Source organism: Macaca mulatta, chromosome 14 (genome assembly GCF_049350105.2).
Source record: "Macaca mulatta isolate MMU2019108-1 chromosome 14, T2T-MMU8v2.0, whole genome shotgun sequence".
Lineage (NCBI taxonomy): Eukaryota > Metazoa > Chordata > Mammalia > Primates > Cercopithecidae > Macaca > Macaca mulatta.
In genome coordinates, this window is record NC_133419.1 from 101671196 (window position 1) to 101695115 (window position 23920).

General features: G+C 38.1%; 1 protein-coding gene across 1 annotated transcript in view; it reads left to right on the plus strand.

Moving 5' to 3' along the window:
- ARHGAP42 (Rho GTPase activating protein 42) overlaps window positions 1-23920 on the plus strand; it is a 307373-nt gene that overhangs the window by 93788 nt on the left and 189665 nt on the right. Inside the window, exon 3 of the mRNA XM_002799784.4 lies at window positions 14670-14731. Coding sequence (XP_002799830.1) covers window positions 14670-14731 — 62 coding nt within the window. The remainder of the gene's footprint in view (window positions 1-14669; window positions 14732-23920) is intronic.

Sequence of the window (23920 nt, forward strand, 5' to 3'; positions counted from 1 at the left end):
CTTTTTATATTTGCTAAATATTTATTGACTATGTGTTATGTGACAAGAACTGTGCTTGTGAAAAAGGTGGTCCAAATTTTGCCCTCATGGAGTATACAAACTAAAGGATAAGGTGGTAACAATACCCCTCGTTTAAAATAACATGACTTTAAAAAAGTCTTATTTCAGGGAGGTGGATAGAGAGTCAAGGAGGACTTTTATCTATGGTTAGTAAAAAATAATCTCAACAAAATAATTAGATAGTGGAATAAATGCTATGACGCATGCTAATTTGGGATGCAGAAATGTATATTTGATCCTAATTATTTGCAAGTTTTATAGTTTTGAATTAACATATTCTAAAACGTATTGGTAACCCCAAAAGCAATATTGCTGGCGCATTTGTGGATATGGGCAGAACAGTGATGAAGCTGGCCCACCTGACCCACCCAGGGTCCACTCTATGAAGCATGGTGGAGTGTTATTGAAGACGAATAATACGATAGGTTTTTTGCTTTTCTGTAAGAGTGACATTGTTACAGCCAAAGGCCGATGGGGATTAGAGTCAGAAACCGGCTTTGTAGCTTTCTCTTGCCTCCCTGTTAAACTTGTCTGTGCCTGCATTTCCTGGTTGTACAACTCATTTATTCAGTAAATACTCAAGTTTCAACCAGATCTAAGCCACAATGAGTGGCACAGGTAGTTTAAAGTTTTTTTGGAGGACACCAACATTAAACAACCAATGACAGTGAAGTCACAATTGTTTTGAATGGTGTAAAAACAAAGCTTATTATGCTAAGAGAATATAGTCAAGATAGACTAGGCATTGTTGGGTGCCTATTGGTTAACATCAGACTCTAGAAAAATAAGTGATGGCCCTTGTGGGTGTTATGTGCACAGCTTCCACTTTCATTAATTGGAAAGAGGTCACTAGTAATAGATCATTTCTCAAAGTTCAGCCCACTGGCCCTGTTTTTTTGGTATTTTCCTAGTTTTCTTTGTGGAGTTTCTCTACCTTATGTTGAATATACTGTAATATAAATTCTTCATCAGCTTTAAAATAGCCTTTGAGGATGGTATTGTACCATAGGTGTTTTCTTGGTGTGGAGTAGTTTACTTCTTTCTCTCTGGGAGTTGCATTTCTATAGTTCTAGGATCTTTCTCTTACTTTCTTTATGTACATGTGAGGGTGGGGAGGAACAACATGAGCTGTTTTTTTTTTTTTCTGAATGATCAGAAAATGCTACTTCTGACTTAGAAATGTTGGCTTGGTTTCGCAAATCACAAATTTAGTATACTGGAGTAGAAAGAGACTTTGGTGAGCATGGGAGATAATGCTGATGTTTTCCTTTAGACCCAGGGGTGAAATGATTTTCTGAAGTCACATGGGTACCAGAACCTTGATAACTGGCTCTTAGGTTGTCAACTTTGACTTTGAGGTTACTTGTTCATTCACTAAGTATTTACCAAGCACCGAGAATTTGTCAGGTGCCATATTGGGTGCTGAAGATACATCATTGTGCAAAACAGAAATAAATCCTCACCCCAAGGGGGTTTGTATTCTTTTTTTTGAGACAGAGTCTCGCTCTGTCGCCCAGGCTGGAGTGCAGGAGCTGGATCTCAGCTCACTGCAAGCTCCGCCTCCCAGGTTTACGCCATTCTCCTACCTCAGCTTCCCGAGTAGCTGGGACTACAGGCGCCCGCCACCTCGCCCGGCTAGTTTTTTTTTTTTTTTGTACTTTTTAGTAGAGATGGGGTTTCACCGTGTTAGCCAGGATGGTCTCGATCTCCTGACCTCGTGATCCGCCCGTCTCGGCCTTCCAAAGTGCTGGGATTATAGGCTTGAGCCACCGCGCCCGGCCAGGGTTTTGTATTCTTGTCGGAGAAGTTAGATGATAAAATATGTAAGTTCACTATATACTAAACTACAGCAAGTGCTACGGAGATACAAGGAGTCACGATTATTCAGATATTTTTCTGTAATATTTTTAATATACAGATATCTGTAATTTAAAGATGTTGGTGTTACAACAAACTGCATGTGAAGTGAAGCTTGGTTTATTCTCCATTAATCAAATTTATATGATCCCACAGATACTGACCTAATTCTGGATTTGAAACCATTTGGTGCAAAAGGAGTAAGTGATCTCTGATGCACACTGGGTGCACCAGCACTAGTTTTTTGTTTGTTTGTTTTTTGTTTTTAAATGCATTTAGAGCATTGGAGAATTTTCCAGATTCTCTATTTGTCCTCCTGCTCTGGATCATTAGACTTCTTTTCCTGCTTGGGCATACTTAGTCTGATTGTACACTTGAGTTTTCATTACCTTGACATATGTGATATTGAAGAAAACCAGGATGTGATATCCTCTTAGCTGGAGTGTAAGGATTGAGAACCAGAGAATATTATTGAACACTTTGCTATGTAGTCTAGAGTTTAATTTGCAGGTTCTCAAAAAACACTCAAGGCTTTTGATTGCAGTTGTGCTTTAGGAGGTTTCTCCTAGCATCCATATATGTGATGAATTGTAACATGGAAGTCTTTGCTAGTTCACAGTGAGTCAGAGATTACGTGCATCACAAAATCCTTATGCATCAAGAGAACACTTTTTAAAATGTGAATGAAATAATAAAAATATAGTTTCAATTTTGACATAAAATGTTTGGACCAGAAAGGCAATAGCCCTGGAGATTTTATCTGTTAGAAGTGAGTTAGGAGGCAGGATATAGACACTCAGAAATTAATGGAACTCATTGACAAAAAAGTAAGGACAAACATATGAGCAAGGAGGAAGACATTTGGGGATGAAAAGGAAGCAGAGTAGAGAGGGAGAAATTTGAAAACAAGAATAGAGTTGAATCACAGGCCTAAGAAGTAAAAGAAACGTTTGCCTTGGATAGTTATCTAGGAATAGGAGGCTTAAAAAAAGGGGGTGAATTTGGAGTAATTTCTTTGTCAAGGATAGAATTCAGGATAGTTGGTGAGTTGTGATTCAGGTGGCAGTGGAGAGAAGAGCTTTGGGGTCATGCTTGATTTTTGGGACTCAGGGATAACATCTCAGTGCTGAGAGTACTATTTCTGCCATTGAAATACACATAAACTTCAAGTAAGGAAGGAAAGATGATACTTACAAATCTTATTGAAATATACACTTTCCTACTTAAATATAGTTTAAATCTTTAATTCCTCACACAAAGCATGCATTTTATTTCCCAAAGTCAGGAGTTGCCAGACTGCCTAGCATCAGAATCAGCTGTGGGGAGCCTTAGAAATTTGATTTCTGGGCTCCACCCCAGGCCTGAACTAAGGCAAACTCCCCTGGGTGGTGGTCCTAGGATCCTTTAATTTTATGGAGATCCTTGGTGTCTCATGCAGCCTGTGGAAAATCACTGCTTTAAACACTAGTCTTGGCTGGTCGTGGTGGCTCACGCCTGTAATCCCAGCCCTTTGGGAGGCCGAGGCAGGTGTATTTCTTGAGCCCAGGAGTTCGAGACCAGCCTGGGGAATATGGGGAAACCCTATCTCTACTAAAAATACAAAAATTATTCTGGCATGTTGATGTGCACCTGTAGTCCCAGCTACTTGAGAGGCTGAGGTGGGAGGATCACCTTAGCCCAGGAGGTGGAGGCTGCAGTGACCTGAGATCATGCCACTGCACTCCAGCCTGGTCAACAGAGTAAGACTCTGTCTCAAAACAAAATAAAACAAAAAATCAACAGTAGACTTGTGATCTGTGCAGAAGAAGGCACAGTTGGAGGGTTGTACCGTTTTAGTCTATTCCTGCAGTGTGCCTTTTGAATGCCCAGATCCCTGATTCCCAGTGTTATGCCAGCGCAGCCACCAAAGCTGTAAGTGCCACTTGTTTGTAGGGAAACCTAGTCATTTCTTGCCACCTTGTCCTTCACAGGCTGAGAATAGGTTTTGTTTTAAGTGTACATCTTTAGAATAAGAGATGATTTTCATGAGCCAGTGCTGATGCTGTGCAAATTTCCCAGGGATGAAAAAGAAAACAGCTTTTCAAATTATAATGATATACAAAATATGACTTACTTAGTTCATACTGATGTGGACTTTGGATTCCCTAAACTTCTCTACCAATCATGAGTGTCTTCTGAGTGCAAAGAACCTCCTGGTTCATGCAAACATGAATCAAATCATCTTGTATTCTTCTCACACTTACAAAATAGAAGAGGGGTCAAAAAAATAACTTATGATCTAATCAGTATAATGCTAAGGAGAAGGTGCCCAGTGCTTTAGGTACAGTAAGGACAAAATGCTGTGACAGTATCAGAGCCAGAGAAGAGACTTCCAACTGGGGACATCAGAAGATGCCTAAATAGAGGAGGTTATTTGAACTGAGTCCTAATGGTTAGGTATGATGCAGACAGAAAATATAGGTAAAAGAAATACATGGAAATGGGAAAATTACAGGAATGTGCAGTAGTTTCGAGGTGCAGAGCTTGAGATTAGAAATAGTAGCATCTTGGGCTAAGTTACTTAGGCACGTACCTTCTGGCCACATCATGGAGGCCTCAAATTATTTGCAGTATGGAGTTTGGACCCTTTTAAAAAATCCATTTAAGGATTTTGAGCTGGATAATGACATGATCAGAGGTGCCCTCTAGGAATTTTATTCTGGCGTCCCTACATACAATGAGTTAGAGCCACATAAGCTGGGCAACTAATGTAATATGACAGCAGAGATGAAGTCAGATCCTTATATGGGTATGTAAGAAGTGTAGAGGAGAGAAATCAGCCGCATTTGGTGATTGGGTATATGGAAGGAAGGACTGAAGATTATTCTTCGCTCATGTTACTAGGAGAGTGGTGTTACCAGCACATTTATGTATTCTTATGTGCCAGGGCATCTAGGGATGGAACAGAATTGTGAATTTAGTTTTGACATGTGTTAAATTTGAGATTCAAAAAAAAAAAAAATCCTTAGTATTAAATATCCTGGAGGTAATTTAATGTGTTAAATTTAGGATGAGGGGATGGTGCTGTGGGGCTATACCTACAGTAGTGGAAAAGTGTATAAATTTCCGATCAGCTAATTTGGATTCAAAATTTAGTGCTGCAAGTCATTAGTTCTATGACCATGCATGCTATTTAATCTGTATACTTCAGTTTTCCTATCTGGAAAATGCGGCGAATGGCAATAGATTTGAGGATTTTACATGTGACTTTCCCATGGGATGTTGTGAGCATTAAAGAGCTTTGCATAGTGCTAGCAGCGTATCAGGCAAATCTCCTCCTCCTTTCCATAGCCCCACGTTTTTCTCTTCCTTGAACCTCATTAGGATTGTAGGGCCCTTGCTTGGAGCTAGTTTGCAGACCAAAAGGAAGGAGAAACAGCATTGTGAGGAGGGAGGAGTGATGATAAAAATAACAGAGAGGGCAAGAGAGAGAGGGAGAAGAGAGAGAAATGAGATTAGAGGCTTACTGTGGAGTTGTTAGCTTTTGAGAGGACGAGGGCCCCTTTTCTGAGACAGGAGACAAGTTGAAGAGAATGAATAAAGACAGTACTGATCAGAGAGTCTTGAATTTCTCTCACAGAGTCAGGAGGCCAGGCCATCTGGTAAGAGTGAGGGGAAACTTGGGGCTGGGTTCTTGAGAGAAAGACGGTAATTCTTTTTAGATAACCACTGTGGGAAATAAGATTAGGAGTGAACTAGAGTTGAATAAAAGGATTGCCAAAAAGCAAAAGCAAAGGGGTTAGATAGCTTGAACTTTTAGTGTCCTTGTGGGTGTGTGAATTACAGAGAAGAGGTCACTGGAGGTTAAGAGGTTGTGGAAAAGAGCACTGGGCAAGGAAGCGGATGTTGAGGCTTCTCTGGGGTGGGTGGTGGCAGGAGCTTGGGTGCAGAAGAGCATGAATGGGGTGCTTCAGCCTGCGGAATGTGAAGGAGTGCTGGGAGGTAGTTCCTGACGGCAGGAAACATGGGGGCAGTTCGAGGTGTAAGTGGTTGCTTGTCAGCAGCAAATTACTGATTATCCCCCTTCAATCAGGATACTTGGCGCCCGTTTACTTTTGAGCACAAACAGCTCTGGAACTGTTTGCCTTTAAAGATGATAAGCCTGTTCTTTTCCTCCTGTAATGTAGTAGGATGCAGGCTGGCACTACTTTCTAATTTTTTCCCTTTGACAATAATGGTTTGTTGGAAGAGAATAGACTTTGGAATCAAACAATCAAAATCAAATACCTGCTTCTCCACCTACTAGCTCTGGGATTGTAGGGCAAGTTCTGAAGCTGATGGATTGTCCTTTTTTCCCTCTGTGAAATCAAGATATTACCTACTTCACCTCATATTATGATGTGGACATTAAATGAGATAGTATATGTAATGTCACTGCCTCTTGGTAGAGGAAATTCAGAAAACGGTTTCTGAATTGGGGGTGGTTTTGACTCTGGGAAACAGAATCAACATCATTAAAACAAAACAAAACAAGGCAACATCAGAATTGCACAGGTCCTCATTTTCATGAGCATACTAAGTGTGCTTGCAAAGAAAACAAAATTTGTGACGTGAGGACTTCGTTAGGCACAGCAACACTTACTGCATTGACAAAAATCTCAGTAAAGTTTTCTGAAGAATTCAAATATAATTCATTTGAAGTAATAAGATAGTGGGAAGAAGTCTAGGGAAAAGCCAGCAGAAATTAAGTTTTGAAATTGTGTGAAAATGAAAGTTGTCCTTTTTGTGTTTGCATGTATCTGTTTGCCAAAATTTGACCTTTTGTGAAATATACACACCTACCATATATATAAACCTGGTATATATACGAGTATATATACCTGAACTCTCAAATTACCTTATAGTTTGGCAGTTGCGGAGTAGGTTATACTAAGTTGTTTTAAGCTAGTTCTGGGAGAGTATCCTAAGGAAAAACTATTAGATATATAGCTTAGAATTATTCCCATAATCTACTGTGACTTTCACCCTGGAGTCATCATAATTATTATTAATTTTCATAGGTAATCCTAACAATCTGGAGCAGTAGTAGCAGCCACTTTCTCTTATGGGGCAAGTCCCTGGCTTACAGAAGGTTTCTTTCTTTTGAGTCTAGCTGTGATACGGTTTTGTTCTGTGTCTTCACCCAAATCTCATCTCGAATTATAATCCCTCTGTGTCAAGAAAGGTGATTGGATCATGGGAGCAGTTTTCCTCATGTTTTTCTTGTGATAGTGAGGAAGTTCTCATGAAGTCTGTTGGTTTAAAAGTGGCAGTTTCCCCTATGTGCACTCTCTCTCCTGCCACCATGTAAGATGTGCCTGCTTTCCATTTATATTCTGCCATGATTGTAAGTTTCCTGAGTCCTCCCCAGCCATGTAGGAGTGTGAATCAATTAAAACTCTTTTGTTTATAAATTACCCAGTCTCACATAGTTCTTTGTAGCAGTGTGAAAACAGACTAATATAAGTTGTTATACTGGTGAGGCTAAGAGAAATGAGAGTATTCACTTAGACCAGAAGAGAAGGAAAGATTAAAGACTTGGTCACAAGTTCTGAATCTCAGCCCAAATGTGGTTTGGCAGGCAATGTTAGGATCCACATTGATAGACAAGATTAAAGTATAGCACAGATTGGTGCCTGGGTACCTGTGCAATGTCAGAACCCAGGCATGGAGGGAGGCACTGGGAACAGGGGCTGAGTGAGAATTTAAAAGGAGACTAGATTATGGGTCATAACCCCTACCAAGAGTCTGGGTAGTATGGTTAAAGGATAAACAGGAACAAGAGAAAGCATAAAGAAATCCCTCAATGGTAAGCCAATGGATTCCAAAGTAGGAATTCTTTGCATGTGCCTTGTGAAGAGTCTGGATTAGTGTTTGATTGCTGGAGGGACCAAATTCAGCACAGGTGCTTGTAAGATAGACAAGATAGATAAGTGCTGAGGCAGAGATGCCCCTAACCCTATGCAGAGTATCTTCTCAACTTGATAAAAGTTTAATTTTATTGTCATTTTCTTTTGTGGACTGTGCATGTCTTAATACCTAATACTTAATTAGGAACTATGCTATGATATTAAACAACTTTGTAATTACTCAAATAATGTCTAGTAAGCTCTTCCAACTTGGTATGTCTCATATTTGACTAAACTTAAGTCATCTGATTGCGTGGCTTCATTGGGATGCCTTGATGATAAGATATAATTAAATAATGTAAATGCAAGATTTCAGAGTGTGTTTTCAAGATGACTCTGTTTTTGATTTGTGTTTGGCAATTAAAAAACAAAATCTGACCACAAGGAGGACATTGTGGAGAACCCGACTTAGATACCTCAATGATAACTAAATTTCCATGTATTTTTTATGTGAGGCTTTAGATTACAAGGGACTGTGAAGTATCAGAAGAAGGGTGTAGGCCTCCAAGTACTAGGTTGTATTTACAGTGACATGCCAGTATTCGTCAGTAGGGCTGTGACTTTTTTTCTGTTGATTTATTTAATAGGAAGCCATTTATTGACTTTGCAAGTGAGCATCCATGGAGCCTGAAGCCAGAAATGGAGTGGAAAAATCTTATTTGATGTTGTGGCTCCTAGAAAATAATAACTAGAATTTGTGGTTGCAAATAAAACCAGTATTGCAGACAGAGTGGGTGGCCTATCAGTTAGGGTATTAATTGCCACCAAAGACACCAAGTATCTGGTGGGAGAGTTGGTGTCACTTTTAATAAAACTCGGCCTGTTTTGCTGACATGGTATTTATTGTTTAGGCATACCACAAGCTGATTGTGCTTCTTATTTTGGTTATGTATTAAAGTGTTCTTAAAATTTACCATTGGATACAGCAGTCAGTGTGCTACCTTTGATTTTTTTAGTGTTCGAAAAATTAAGATTCTGTCAGTGTAAGTTCCAAGCATAAACAACTGATGTGATGGTCCTTAGATTATTGCATGCTTTTGTAGTATAATGCTGGCTATCACTTGGCTATGTATGTTTATCCTACTCTTATTTTTCTTGGTGTGGCCAGATCTAGAAGCATATGACCAAGTCATCTGCTGGGGCTCATATCCAAGTTAAGTGGTAATGTTTTACTACTTGTTTCCTACTCTGTATGAAATGTCAGTTCAGAAGGTTACTAAGAAAGGGCTTTACAGAGCCTACATCTGTCATCCAAATGGAAAAGTAAGGTTATTGTTGGGGCATCATCTGGACTTATAAAATGTAATTGCATTGGTTCAATCTGGCTTTTATAGACTTTTATAGATTTTTATGTTTTCTTGAAGATATAACAATGTCTAAACTATTACTGCTGACCCCATTCTCCATTATAGCATATCTGAGGGTGTTATACCAAGTGTCAGGTTCCAACCCAAGCTGAGGACCGAGGGGAGTGGGTGGATGAGTGGCAGGTAGCTGGAAAAAATGCTCGAGGGATCGTAGACAGTTTTGATATGGCTTTACTCTCTCTCTAGGCATGAGTGAGCTGTGGGCGCAAGCAAGCCATGGGCTCAGTCAAGCCATGGGCGCGGGCCTGGGTGTGAGCGTTAGCAGGGTAGTTATACCTTTTACAGACAGTAGTGGCTCCAAGCCAAGCATGCGCTCATGTGAGTGATCACCTAATGCGTCTTGCATGGTTATATAACATGCAGAGCTTTGCGCCTGCACTCCAAACCTGCTGAGTCATGCTGGGCTGGAAGGCCACCTTGGCCTATTCCTGACTAAAGTGCAGCCATCTTCCTTACAGAAGGTCATAAGTGATTTGTGCAGTCCAATAAAGTGATATAGTGTGCTGTTGACATAACTGTATATGTCACTGAATTTATAATCTGTACTGTTTTTTGGGTATGTGTTTTATGCTATTTAAGTTTAAGGAAAGACTTCTGGAAAAAAATTTTAACACAGCATTGTCTGATTATGATATAAATGTTAATTGGATGCAAGAGAGACATACTTTCCCAATTTTCATTGTAGTTTTAAAATATATAAAGCCCAAACTGATCAATTGTTGAAACATTTGATGGTATATTATCTAGGGTTTAAGGTAGTGGCGTTATGTCAACAATGAACGAGCAATTTTAAAAATTTTCTCTCATTCTACTTTTAGACATTAAACAGATCTTCCAGGCAAAAATAGTAGGGTGAATTTAAGCCTGCTAAAAATATTAATCTGCAAAATAGGTATTTTAGACAGTTTAGGAATGTTTCAGGATTTATGATATTGACAAATATAGAAGCTGTCATCATACTTCCTCACTGTCTAGGTATGATTCAACTATTGTATTTGTGAACATTTATACTCTCAGCACGTGTCATAAATAGACTTGAGTAATATATATATTTTTTGTTCTGAAAGTGTTTTTCCAATATTATGTTGTACAGATAAAAAGGAAACCTATGATAATATTCTTAAACTCAATAATTTGTTAGAAAGTTAAAATTTATATATGAAACTATATTTTGATTGTTCTTTAGTAATCTCATGCTCCAGATGGACAGGAAGGGAGAGAGATTATTATTGAATATAGTCAGCAAAGTTTCATGCAGGTGGCAGGAATTTAGATAGCTAACATAATTCCCCAAAGTATCTTCCGTATCTTTTTATAGTATTTCATGAATCCTAGAATAAGAGTTGCTATGTTTCTCCTTGTAGAGAAAATAGATTGTGGAAATGTATTTTTAAACTCCCAAATTCATTTAATGATCATCTATTTTCAGTCTACTCTGTATTAAGTATTGGTTTTGGAATGTATCTCTGACTAAATCAAGCTCTTGTCATAAAAAATGTTGTTATGGTTAAAATCTGTAATTTTAGGACCAGCTGTTGTATTACATGTTAGTCTGGATCCCCAAATCAGATAATAAAGTAATTGTTATGTAAATAATATTGACAATTAAAATATGAGATATTACAAATTATTGCTGATACTTGAGTATTAGAAATGTGCATGCAACTTTCAGATTTTGCTTAAGGAAAGTCAGTATAAATGGCTCAAGCATTCACACAAACTCAATAACTATTCTGTATAAAGCACAGTGATGGGTGGTGGGGGGAGTTATTTTGTATATGCTTTTTGCCCAATGTGTGGTGTAGAATAGACTCCACAGTTTTCATGGTCTCTTAGGGCATTTTTGGGTCTTGTGCACCAGAAATTCTAACCCTGGCCTTTCATGTCTAGGGAGCTGCTGGGGCGCACTAGGAAGTTTGGATCTGCCTGGCTTGTGTCAGAGGTTTCTGTTAGACTTTGTGGGTGGGTCAGGCAGGGAAGTGACTGGAGATTCCCATCAGCCTGTTCTCTTAAAATACAATTTACATGATAATACCTTACATTCTTCTACCTTATTTATGGTATTGTAAATTCCTGTTTAAGAAAGCACAGAAAGATCTGCGTTGTGCTAAGCCTAGAAAACTATTAACACAATGCTTTGATATTATTATAAACGAAAGGATTTAGAGGAAAATTTCAGATATGGGCTTAAAAAGTTAGGCCACTGTTACTAATTCATAAAATGAATGTTTAATGTCCTCAACATTTTTTTTTAACAGAACAAATGACAAACATGAGTGTCTTCATTGTACCAAGAAATATGTACTTTTCTGGAACTGAGACTACAACATTTAGAGACCAGTTCATTTTTTGAAGTCCTTTCCCTGAAAAATCAACAAAAAAAAAAGAGGAAAGAAAATTTATTGTCAAATTGGGGCCAGTCTCAGAAAACTCCTGGAGGAAGACGAGTTTTTGTTGTGGGGAACCAGACAAGCAATTGCTTTTGCATGTTAAAATGTTTCTTCTCAGACATTGCCATTATAATCAACTATTATCTTACTAAATCTATAAATAGTGTTCATGTGGGAAACAGACCAGAAAACAATTAAAGTAAAATAGAAAACAGCATCGTAAATTTTTAAACAAAAAGGTATAATAGCAAAATGAGAGCTTGTTTTCTTACTTGTAACCAAAATCTGGTTTAAGGCAACTTCATCATTTGCTCTTGAGGTAGGAGGTACCTTAGGGGAAGCCTGTGGACTTCAGCTGTTCTCAGAGGCAATACCCAGGAGGCAGTAAGATACAGCATGGGGCTGTATGAGCCAGTGATCATTTCCTGGGTTGACCAAATGGGAAATTCTAGTGTGCTTCTGCCAATCTAATATTGTTATATTTTCATTTATTCCAAAATAGCTGTTGACAGGCTTCTATGTAGTAGGTATTTATTTAGCCCTTTGGGAAATTTAATAACAAAGGATCTATGTCTTCCTAGCATTTAGACTAGTATGAAAATAAAGCATTTGTAGCATGTTTTATTTTTCATTATGTGTTGAAAAAGTTATAGATTTCGTTAGGATGAATGAAAACTAGCAGTCTCCTATCTTGCCAGTCCCCACTACTTAACTTTAATTTCTCAGAAAGACTATGTTGAACTTTTAGTCATTTCTTGTAATTTTTTCAAGACCATGATTGTCCTGCTATTTTTAAAATTTGTTTTTCAGTTTTAGATATTTATCATTTGCTTCATACTGTTTTCATACATGTCTTTACTTCACACTATTTTATACACGCCTTTCTCCTATTCTCTCGATAATTAAAACAACTTCAGCAAAATCAGTTTTTCATATCATATTGTTGTGATTTTGTACATATTAGTTACAAGTCAGTTACTCAGTTTATTGTGATTGTGTTATTTGTATAACGTTGTTTTCCCAGGAATTAACAATTGACTTGGAATTTTCTTTTTTTAAAGAAACATACTTATTATTACACTCAGGCAGCCCAAACTGACCTACCTCTTGACTTCTTTCTTTATAGACCTGTTATCAATTGCCTTCTAGCACCCAGAGTTTTGTTGACTTCTTCAAGCTCACCAACCAAGAACTTCAGTGGCAGTAGATACCTACCAGAATGATGGAATACTTTCTTTACCAAAAGAAAGCGCAAAAATATAATATACTGTTATACACTCCAGTTAACATATTCTTTATATAATAATTTTTGTTCAACTTACTGTTTTCAAAACTGGAAATGTATTATAACATTAATATCAGTATTTCTGAAGAGATTTCTTTTATCCAAACTTCAAAGAAAAGACCATTAATGTATTTATCAGATTATCCTGAGTCTCCCAGGTAATCCATTGATTTCTGTTCGGGTAGCTGTGAATAAAATCCAATATGAAATAATCATAGGGTTTAACATTTCACACCAGTTTGGCTAGTGTAAGCCTAGTAATTCTGAAAAGAGAAAACAACATTTTAAGTTGGAATATTTAATTGTTAAATGGGAAATATTTTTTATCTTCCTTAATGAGTTCTTTCGATGAGACTCTTGATTTGTTTTTCTCACTTACTTGTCTTTGTTGTTGGCTTTATGCCAGAATTACTAAACTTCTGGTCTCACAGGTTGTTTCCAGTGCTAAAATGGGAAAAGGAAGTGACTAGGAATCTAATAAATAAGGTTGTATGGCCGATGCAGTGGCTCATACCTGTAATCCCAGCACTTTAGGAGGCTGAGGCAGGAGGATCACTTGAGTCCAAGAGTTTGAGACCAGCTGGGCAACATAGTGAGACCCTGTCTCTACAAAATAAATAAGTAAATAAATAAACAAAATTAGCCAGGTGTGGTACATGCCTGTAGTCTTACATACTTGGGAGGCTGAGATGGGAAGATTGCTTGAGCCTGGGAGGTCGAGGCTGTAGTGAGCCAAGATCTCACCACTGCCCTCCAACCTGAGCAACAGAGCTAGACCCTGTCTCAAAAAAAAAAAAGGACATAGAAGAGAAGGTTTATTTGTGTTATCATTTTTGTGACCCAAACATTCTGAATTTGGTTAATTATTCATTTTAAGCATTAGGTATGAAAAATTGATATAGTGAATTACTCTTCCATAATTGCCATTTGGACCTATGCATTTTTAGAGAATATGCTACTATAACCTCCCTTTAATTTATTTGCTTAGTTTTTATTTGTTCCCACAATGTTTCTGAATACTTGATCTTTCCCATTTCAATTTAAATTGCTGTCCTTGTTCAGTTCCTACCAAAAGTAAAGCAATATAGGTACCGATAGTTCAGCAGGCCTCTCAACTTTAATACAGAAACAGATCACTAGGGGATCTTGTTAAAATGCAGATTCTGGGGTGGGGCCTGACAGTCTGCATTTCTAACAAACTCCCAAGATGCTGATGCTACTGGTTCTTCTGACCACACTGAATTGAACAGCAAAGATCTAACATACCTTGCATGTAGAAGTAAAGTTGATCCCTTCAGTATATGGAATCTGTTTCCAATTATCTGTGACACTTCAGCTTCTAGAAGTCAGTGGAAAATTTTGCATTACTGGCTGCTACCAAATACACGAAATAGTAGATTTATTGCTCCTTATAGACTTAAAAATGTTTGATTATTTGTAGGTCACTGCTTAAAAATGATTTCAATGCTACATTTATCAATGTGTATGTACATTTTACTTATTAAATATATAAGCTATATCTCTTCCAATGTCTTTGAAGAAAAAATATTGTTGGTACTTGCTAAGCTTTAATTTGTAGCATGCAGACAAACATACATCTCTGATCCATAGCTGTTAGTCATTAGGATCCTATTGTATATTCTTTTATGGTTATACAAACATAAAATCACAGATATACTATATACAAATTAATAACTAGCTTCCTTTTAATGTTTCTTCCTGTGTAATTAGATATTAGCAATGAAAATATTAATGCTTTTAATTTTTTTTTTTTTCCAAACAGCTCAGTCACTAAAAGAATTTGCAAGACTACTCATTGCAGTAGAAGAAGAAAGGCGAAGACTGGTAAGTCTGTTCTGTATTTCTTAAGAATATTGCTTTGTTTCAACATATTAAAGAATAGACCTCCTGAACTAGCGAACTTTATACAAGGCCTTATGATTTGACACATCTACTAATTGTTATATGTATTTTTGGAACGATTTGTGACTATAATGATCATATATTGCTAATAAGATATACCTTTTTTCTAATTATTTTATTTGCTTGGCATATGTAAACTACCTTTATTTTGCTTTCAATTTACTGTTCTAGAGATTAAAAATATTGAACAGACTGCTATTAAGAAACCTATTCTAATTCAGCAAACATTTAGAGGTTATAACAACCTCAGTGTTGTAATACAGACATGTTTCAAATGTTTCAGACAATTCATGGAAAGAGGAACTTACTTGCCAGGTTAATGTTAAAAGGTAACATTTGAGTTGAATCCTGAAGTTTGGGAGAATTTTGCTAGGCTGGGAAGGGTAGGGAAAGCATTCTATATTGATGGATGAATATATGCAAAGGTATTAGAGCATAGTTACTGGTGAAACACCCATTCAAAAATAGAATTTTATGCCCAGTGTTTTCAAATATCTGTGATGTTCTCTGTCTATGATGCAATGTTCTCATCTGTAATATGGGAAAAATAGTAGTATATATCCCACAGGATTGTTGAAAAGCATCTGTAGCAGCACCTGGCACGTAGTGAATACATGTTGATGTTGATAACGATGCTGATAGTTACAGTGAGGGTTACGGACTTCTCTGAGACATTATCTCTGATTTAACTGACCTCACTGTCCACTTGGGGGATTATATACACACATACAGCCATACTTCATTTCTTTGTGCTTTACTGTACTGCATTTTGCAGATAATGTGTGGTTTTTGTTTTTCATTTGTTTTGTTTTTGTTTTCAAATTAAGGGTTTTGGTAACCCGCATTGAGCAAATGCGTTGGCACCATTTTTCTAACAACATGTGTGTACTTTCTGTCTCTGTGTCACATTTTGGTAATTCTCTCAATGTTTCAAATTTTTTCTTTAGTATTATATCTGTTGTGGTGACCTGTGATGAGTGAATGTTGGGGTTACTGTTAGGACTTTTTTGGGACTCCACAAACTCTACCCAAATAAGACTGTGAACATAATCAATAAATGGTAAGTGTATTCTGACTGCTCTACCAGCCAGCCATTCACCCATCTCTCTTCCTGTCCTCAGATCTCCCTATTGCCTGAAACATAAATATATTGAAATTAGGCCAATTAAAATCTTTACAATGGCCTCTAAGTATTCAAGTGAAAGGAAGTGTCATGTGTCTCTCACTTTTTTAAGCCAAAAGGTAGAAATGATTTAAGTTTAGTGAAGAAGACATGTCAAAAGCTGACACAGGCTTAAAGCTAGGCCTCTTGAACCAAATAGTTAGGAAAGTTGTGAGTGCAAAGGAAAGTTCTTGGAGGAAATTAAAAGTACTAATCTATTAAACCCACAAATGATAAGAAAATGAAACAGCATTATTACTGATATAGAGAAAGTTTTAGTGGTCTGGATAGAAGATCAAACTAGCCACATTTCCTTAAGCCAAACCCATTGAGAACAAGTCCCTAACTCTTTTTAATTCTTTTTTTTTTTTTTTTTTTTTTTTTGAGACGGAGTCTCACTCTGTCATCCAGGCTGAAGTGCAGTGGCGTGATCTCTGCTCACTGCAACCTCCGCCTCCCGGGTTCAAGTGATTCTCCTACCTCAGCCTTCTGAGTAGCTGGGATTATAGGTGCACCCCACCACACCTGGCTAATTTTTGTATTTTTAGTAGAGATGGGGTTTCACCATGTTGGTCAGGCTGGTCTCGAACTCCTAACCTTGTGATCAGCCTGCCTTTGCCTCCCAAAGTGCTGGGATTACAGGCGTGAGCCACTGCATCTGGCCCAACTCTTCAATTCTATGAATGCTGAAAGAGGTAAGGAAGCTACAGAAGAAGAGTTTGAAGCTAGTAGTGGTTGGTTCATGAGGTTTAAGGAAAGAAGCCATCACCATAACATAAAAATGCAAGGTGAAGCAGCCAAGTGCTGATATAGAAGCTGCAGCAAGTTATCCAGAAGATCTGGCTGAGATCATGGATGAAGGTGGCTATACTAAACAATGGAATTTCAATGTAGACAAAACAGCCTTCCCTTGGAAGAAGATGCCATCTAGGACTTTCATAGCAGTAAAAGAAAAGTAGTCAGTGTCTGGCTTCAAAGGATGGGCTGATTCTCATGTTAGGGGTTAATGTGGCTGGTGACTTTAAGTTGAAGCCAGTGCTCATTTACCATTCCAGAAATCCTAGGGCCCTTAAGAATTATGCTAAATCTACCCTATCTGGGCTCTAGGTATAGAACATGGAGCCTGGATGGGAGCACATCAGTTTACAGCATGGTTTACTGAATATTTTAAGCCCACTGTTGAGACCTGTTGTTCAGGAAAAAACAAACAAAAAAACAAAAAAACAAAAACAAAAAAAACCAAAGATAACATTAAAAATATTACTGCTCATTGACAATGTACCTGGTCACCCAAGAGCTATGATGGAGATGTGCAAGGAGATTAGTGTTGTTTTCATGTCTGTTAACACAACATTCATTCTGCAGCCCATGAATCAAGGAGTAATTTTGACTTTCAAGTCTTATGATTTAAGAAATATGTTTTTGCAAGGCTATAGCTGCCATAGATTTTGATTTTTCTGATGGAGCTCATCAAAGTAAATTGAAAACTTTCTGGAAAAGATTCATCACTAGAAGTTGATTCTAGTAATGCATGCTCACAAAGAGGTCAAAATATCAACTGAAGTTTGGAAGAAGTTGATTGCAACCCTCATGGATGACTTGGAGAGATTCAAAACTCAGTGGAGTAAGTAACTATAGATGTGATGGAAGATTTAAGAGAACTAGAATTTAAAGTGGAGCCTGAAGAGGTGACTGAATTGCTGCAATCTCATGATGAGACTTAAATGGATAAGGAATTGCTTCCTATGGATAAGCAAAATACATGGTTTCTTGAGATCAAATCTACTCTTTGTGAACATACTCCTTGTGAATATTGTTGAAATAACAACAAAGGTTTTAGAATACTACATAAACTTAGTTGAGAATGCAGTAGCAGGGTTGACAAGATAGACTTCAACTTTGAAAGAGGTTCTACCATGGGTAAAATGCTATCAAACTGTAATTCATGCTACAGAGAAATTTTCTGTGAAAGGAAGATTCAATCAATGCTACAGACTTCATGGTTGTCTTAAGAAATTACCACAGCCACTCCAGCCTTCAGCAAACACCACCCTGATCAGTTCACAATCATCAACATCAAGACAGGAGCCTCCACCATCAAAAACATTATGATTTGCTGAAGGCTCAGATGATTGTTAGCATTTTTCAGGCATGAAATACTTTTAAATTAAGGTATGTACACCATTTTTTTTAGACAAAACACTATTGCACACTTAGTAGACTACAATTTTACATAAATATAATTTATTTGCACTGGCATCAAAAATTCATGTGACTTTTTAAATTTATTTAGTGTACCAGGAAATTGTAAAGGGACTATATAATTAATTATAAAACCACTAATTCAGATTATGTTTTTTAATTGATAAATCATGAGTATTATATATATATATATGTTTGTTAGGTTTGACCAAAGTCTTCAGTATGTTGAAACAATGAGTAAACAAAAATATTGGCTGGACACAGTTGCTCATACCTGTAATCTCAGCATGAGGAAGATTTACCATATTTAGGAAGATGAATATGTCATCTTGGGAGATTAATGACTATTTGCAGAAAAGAGCCCAAAGAAACATGGATTTTTGAAATGGAACTTCCTCTTGTCTCCTTCTAACTTTAAGTATTGAGTTTTTTTTTTTCTTTTTTTTTACGTTTCTGCTAAAGCCAACTAAAATGCAGTTTTAATGCAACAGAAAAGCACCTGAGAAAATAATGGAAAGTATGTTTCAGAAACTTTTGAGGAGGGTATAGTTTATTCTGTCTCATACGTCTCACACACCTTCCATAATGCAGGATTTTCCATAGTGCTGATTGACAGCTGCCATCATGTGGCTAGGAAGAGAACAGCAATTTAATGGCACAAATGTAAGAAATAATCTAAAAGCTCTTTGTACTGACCTTAATAAAATGCTTATTACTTAAAAGGTGAGGATCTGGTATCAATTATTGATATATGCTTTTTAAAAAGTGCATCTTTATTGGAAATGCTAGAATTTTTCCACATAAAATGCAGCAAACACTTCAATGATTTTGGTTAGAAGGTGTCATTGAAAAGGTGTCTTTGTGGTCAGACTCAGATTACCCCTAATACAGAGAGGGGCTTCTAAACCATGTACACTTTGTGGTAACGTCTTCTCAGTTTCTGTACCACTACGGAAACCAGTCTTTTTCTTTAGATCACAGCTGACTTGGCTATGCAAATGCCACCATTTCGTCTTAGGCTGTTCAAAATTAATTTGAACCAATGTTAACATAACAAGAGAACTCCCTGGAAAAGGATGAAACGCTAGGTTGTGGCCTTCTGGAAGAGTTCTAGGGAACCTCTTCTTTGTTATTTGTATTGAAATAGTGAAGTTGACCCTTTTGCCTCCATGCCACTGGAGGTGATAGTGCCACCCCCTAAATCCCTGGAACCTCACCCACCCCCATTTCTCCCTTCTTTGTTTTTTTTGAGGCAGAGTCTCACTCTGTCTCCCAGGCTGGAGTGCAGTGGCGTGATCTTGACTAACTGCAACCTCCACCCCCCAGGTTAAAGTGATTTTCGTGCTTCAGCCTCCTGAGTAGCGGGGACTACAGTCGCACACCACTTTACCTGGCTAATTTTTGTATTTTTGTTTTTTTAGTAGAGATGGGGTTTCACCATGTTGGCCAGGCTGGTCTCAAACTCTTGGCCGCAAGTGATCCATCTGCCTCGGCCTCCCAAAGTGCTGGGATTACAGGCATGAGCCATTGAGGCTGGCCTCTCCCTTCTTAATACACTCCCTCTTGCTTGTTCTCCAACCCTATGGGTTTCTTTCTATTCCTCTTCATGTGTCACTACAGGCTTCTTTTGAACTTTATACCTTTGCCCTTTCCTCTGCCTTGAACATCCTCATCCATATCCTGTCATGATTGGCTCCCTCTTGTCACTGAGGCTTCATCCCACATATCTCCCCTGGCCCCCTGCCCTTTCCATATAGCCTTAGTTTAGTCCCCTTGAGTTCTAATATTATAACAGAAATACCTGCTCTCATGAAGCTTGCATTCTTTTTTTTGAGACAGAGTCTCGCTCTGTCGCCCAGGCTGGAGTGCAGCGGTGCGATATCAGCGCAATGCAAGCTCCGCCTCCTGGGTTCACACCCTTTTCCTGCCTCAGCCTCCTGAGTAGCTGAGACTACAGGTGCCCGCCACCTCGCCTGAGTAATTTTTTTTTTTTTTGTATTTTTAGTAAAGACAGGGTTTCACCATGTTAGCTAGGATGGTCTCGATCTCCTGACCTCGTGATCTGCCCACCTCTGCCTTCCAAAGTGCTGGGGTTACAAGCGTGAGCCACCATGCGCGGATGAAACTTGCATTCTAAGGGGAAGAAACAAACATTAAACAAATTATGTCTGGTGGTGATAAATGCTAAAAAGAAAAATAATGGAGCTGGTGGGGGATGTTGCTGTTTATGAAGATGCCTGTAATCTCAGCACTTTGAGAGGCCAAGGCAGGAGGATGGCTTTGAGGCCAGGAGTTAGAGACCAGCATGGGCAACATAGAGAGACCCCATCTCTACTAAAAAAAAATTAGATAGATTTAGATGCCTATTGTATATCTAAGTAGCCTTGTTTGGGGAGCAGCTAGATGTATGGTTCTGGAATTCAGGGGAGGAGCTGGGGCTGGAGATATACATTTAGGAGTTGTCAACATATGTTGAGGCATTTAAAGCTATAAGAATGGGTGAGATCACCCGGGCTAAGAGTGTGAGACAGAAGAGAAAGGGTGGGAGGATAGAGCTCTGAGGTTCATCGAGTCCACAGTTTGATCAGATGTGGTAGAATCAAGGTAGAGTCTAATGTCCTCCTAGGGGACATTAGATCAGTAGGAGAACTGAGAGAAAGCTTTTTGGATGACTTGATCAAAACCTGTTTCTTCACTTGCATATAGTAGAGATGTTTGACCATAACAGACATAGGTTGTGGACCCAGTGGCTGCAGCGTTCCTTAGGACAGAAGGTCCAAATTATCTGGTCCACTTTATGCTCTTCCTTTACCCTCCAATCATTGTCTGACCCCGGGGCCCCTCACTTTCTAGTACAGTCCCTGACCTTGACAAATGATTTCTTGTGTGTTTAGCAATGTAGATTTTTTTTCTTGGCTATATCTTTGTCACCAATGGGGGAAGCTTCAACTTCAAAATATTTTACCTAGGGTTTATCTTAGAGAATTTATACCAGTGAACTTATTTCTTTTATTTTTCATTTTGATAAACATGAGAACTACCATTGCCCACAACATTTCACGTTTGCCTTTGACCTGTGTAAGTTACAAATTTTGCTTTAGATTTCCCAGTATTTGTATATTCTTTTAGAGACAGAGTCTTACTTTGTCTCCCGGGCTGGTCACTGCAGCCTTGGATTCTTAGGCTCAAGTGACCCTCCTGCCTCAGCCTCCTGAGTAGCTAGGATTATAGGCATGTGCCACCATGACCAACCAATTCTTCAGTTTTTATCTTTTTATTTTTATTTTTCAGAGATTGCGGGCCTCACCATATTGCATAGGCTGGTCTCGAACACCTGGCCCCAAGTAATCATTTCACCTCGGCCTCCCAAAGTGTTAGGATTGCAGGCATGAGCCACTGTGTCCAGCCTGTCTTTTTATCCTTGAGTAATAAAAGTACTTCCCTGAAATGAACTAGTTGTCTGGGTATTATTTTGGGACAAAAAAAACTTATAGGGGGACTTAGAAGAAAAATTTATAACCTTCATTAAAATTTCAATAATATTCTCTTTGTAAGACTATTAAGGCCTCTATTTTTCTTTCACTTTTATTTTAAAACATAAAGTTAATAAAGTTAATGGGAGTAAAATCAGAATAGATTTAGATGTTTATTTTCTAACTTCTTAATTTTTTTTTTGAGTCAGAGTATCTCACTGTCACCTGGGCTGGAGTGCAACGGCGCGATCTCGGCTCACTGCAACCTCTGCCTCCCAGGTTCAGGCGATTCTCCTGCCTCAGCCTCCTGAGTAGCTGGGATTACAGGTGCCTGCCACCACGCCTGGCTAATTTTTTGTATTTTTATTAGAGACACAGTTTCACTATGTTGGCCAGGCTGGTCTCAAACTCCTTACCTCGTGATCCACCCGCCTCGGCCTCCTAAAGTGCTGGCGTTACAGGCATGAGCCACCACGCCTGGCCTAGATATTTAAGAAAGAAAAAAGTGTGTTGGTAAAATCAGTTGATTTTGAGCTTTCGTGTGAGCCTCAAGAGATGTGAAGAATCTATTAGTGGTGCTCAGTACATTAGACATCAGGAATATGTGTCTGTCGAACACCTAAAATGTGTTTGTTGTTATGTGCCTTGCATTATATTTCTATAGGGCAGCACTGCTTTAGATGATGATAGCAACTGACACTGAACATTCCAAGGTGCAAGGCACTGCTGCAGTTGCTTCATATGTTTCAACTGATTTAATATGCACAGCAGGCTTCAGAAGTATATGCTATTAATGTACCCATTTCAAACGAGAGGAAACTCAAAGGCACATAACTAATACATGGTATCGCAAGGGTTTGAACCCATGCTGTGGGGATCTGGAGCCTTCATATAAATCACAGTGTCACAAACTAAGACTCTATTTCAATTACAGAGTCCATTAATAACAATAACTAACATGTATTGTTGATATCGTATGTATGATGTGCTAATAAGTACTTTGGATGTATTACTTCAATATCTTACAAAAATTAGGGAAGAAGGGAAGAACATAGTCATAAGTTTTGAAATTATCTTAATTTTCAACAAGTTCATCATATTGTTACTGAAAAGCGATCCCAATCCAAATCCCAAGAGAGGGTTCTTATACCTCATGCAAGACAGAATTTGGGGCGAGTCTCTAAAGTGAAAGTTATTATAGATGTCAAGAAACAAAAGAATGGCTACTTCATAGGCAGAGCAGTGGCGTGGGCTGTTCAACTGAGTATACTTATAGTTATTTCTTGATTATATGCTAAACAAGGGGTGGAGTATTCAGGAGTTTTCTGGGAAAGGGGTGGACAGTTCCTAGAACTGAGGATCCCTTCCCTTTTTAGACCATGTAGGGTAACTTCCTGACGTTGCCATGATATTTATAAACCGTCATGGTGCTGGTGGAAGTGTCTTTTAGCATGCTAATGCATTATAATTAATGTCTAATGAACAATGATGACCAGAGGTCGCTTTTGATGCCATCTTGGCATTGGTGGGTTTTGGCTGGTTTCTTTACTGCATCCTGTTTTATCAGCAAGGTCTTTATGATCAGTATCTTGTGCCAACCTTCAATCTCATCCTGTGACTAAGAATCCCCAGCCTCCTGGGAATGTAGCCCAGTTAAGTCTCAGCCTTATTTTACTCCACCCCTGTTCACGATAGAATTGCTTGGTTCAAATGCCTCTGATAATACTTAGGCATATATTTCTGTGAAAACTTTATCCATCAATCCTTTGACAGTTCCCACATTAAATTTTTGACATGTAAGATCTAAAAATGTGCAGTGAATCTGATAAATCTATTTAAGTCTTTCCCCCATTCTTGAACCCAGAATTTATGAAGTAGTAGAATATTTTAAATGTTGAAAAAATTGTGTATCCCCGTTTCTCTTGATGAAAGTTTTCCCTGTATTTATTATTTTTGCCATACATCTTTGTTTTGCAGCTATGCCCTCGGTAGGTGATACTAATTAATCTTAAGTTTCTGGCTTTGGTGCTGTTATATGCTTAAGTGCAATTATCTGTGAAGTAATCCAGTTTCTTTTATTGTCTCATGTAAATGAGGCACAGTATGCCAAAATTCCACATGTATGAAAACAGATTATGTTTCTGGTATGTCTTAGGTTAACTTTTATTAGAAACAAATTTTAGATATGTCGGCCTCCATAGCAACATTTTTCTACAGTGATTTTGCCTGAAATTAAAACAAAAAAAAAGAATAATACATCATCTCAATGTCCTG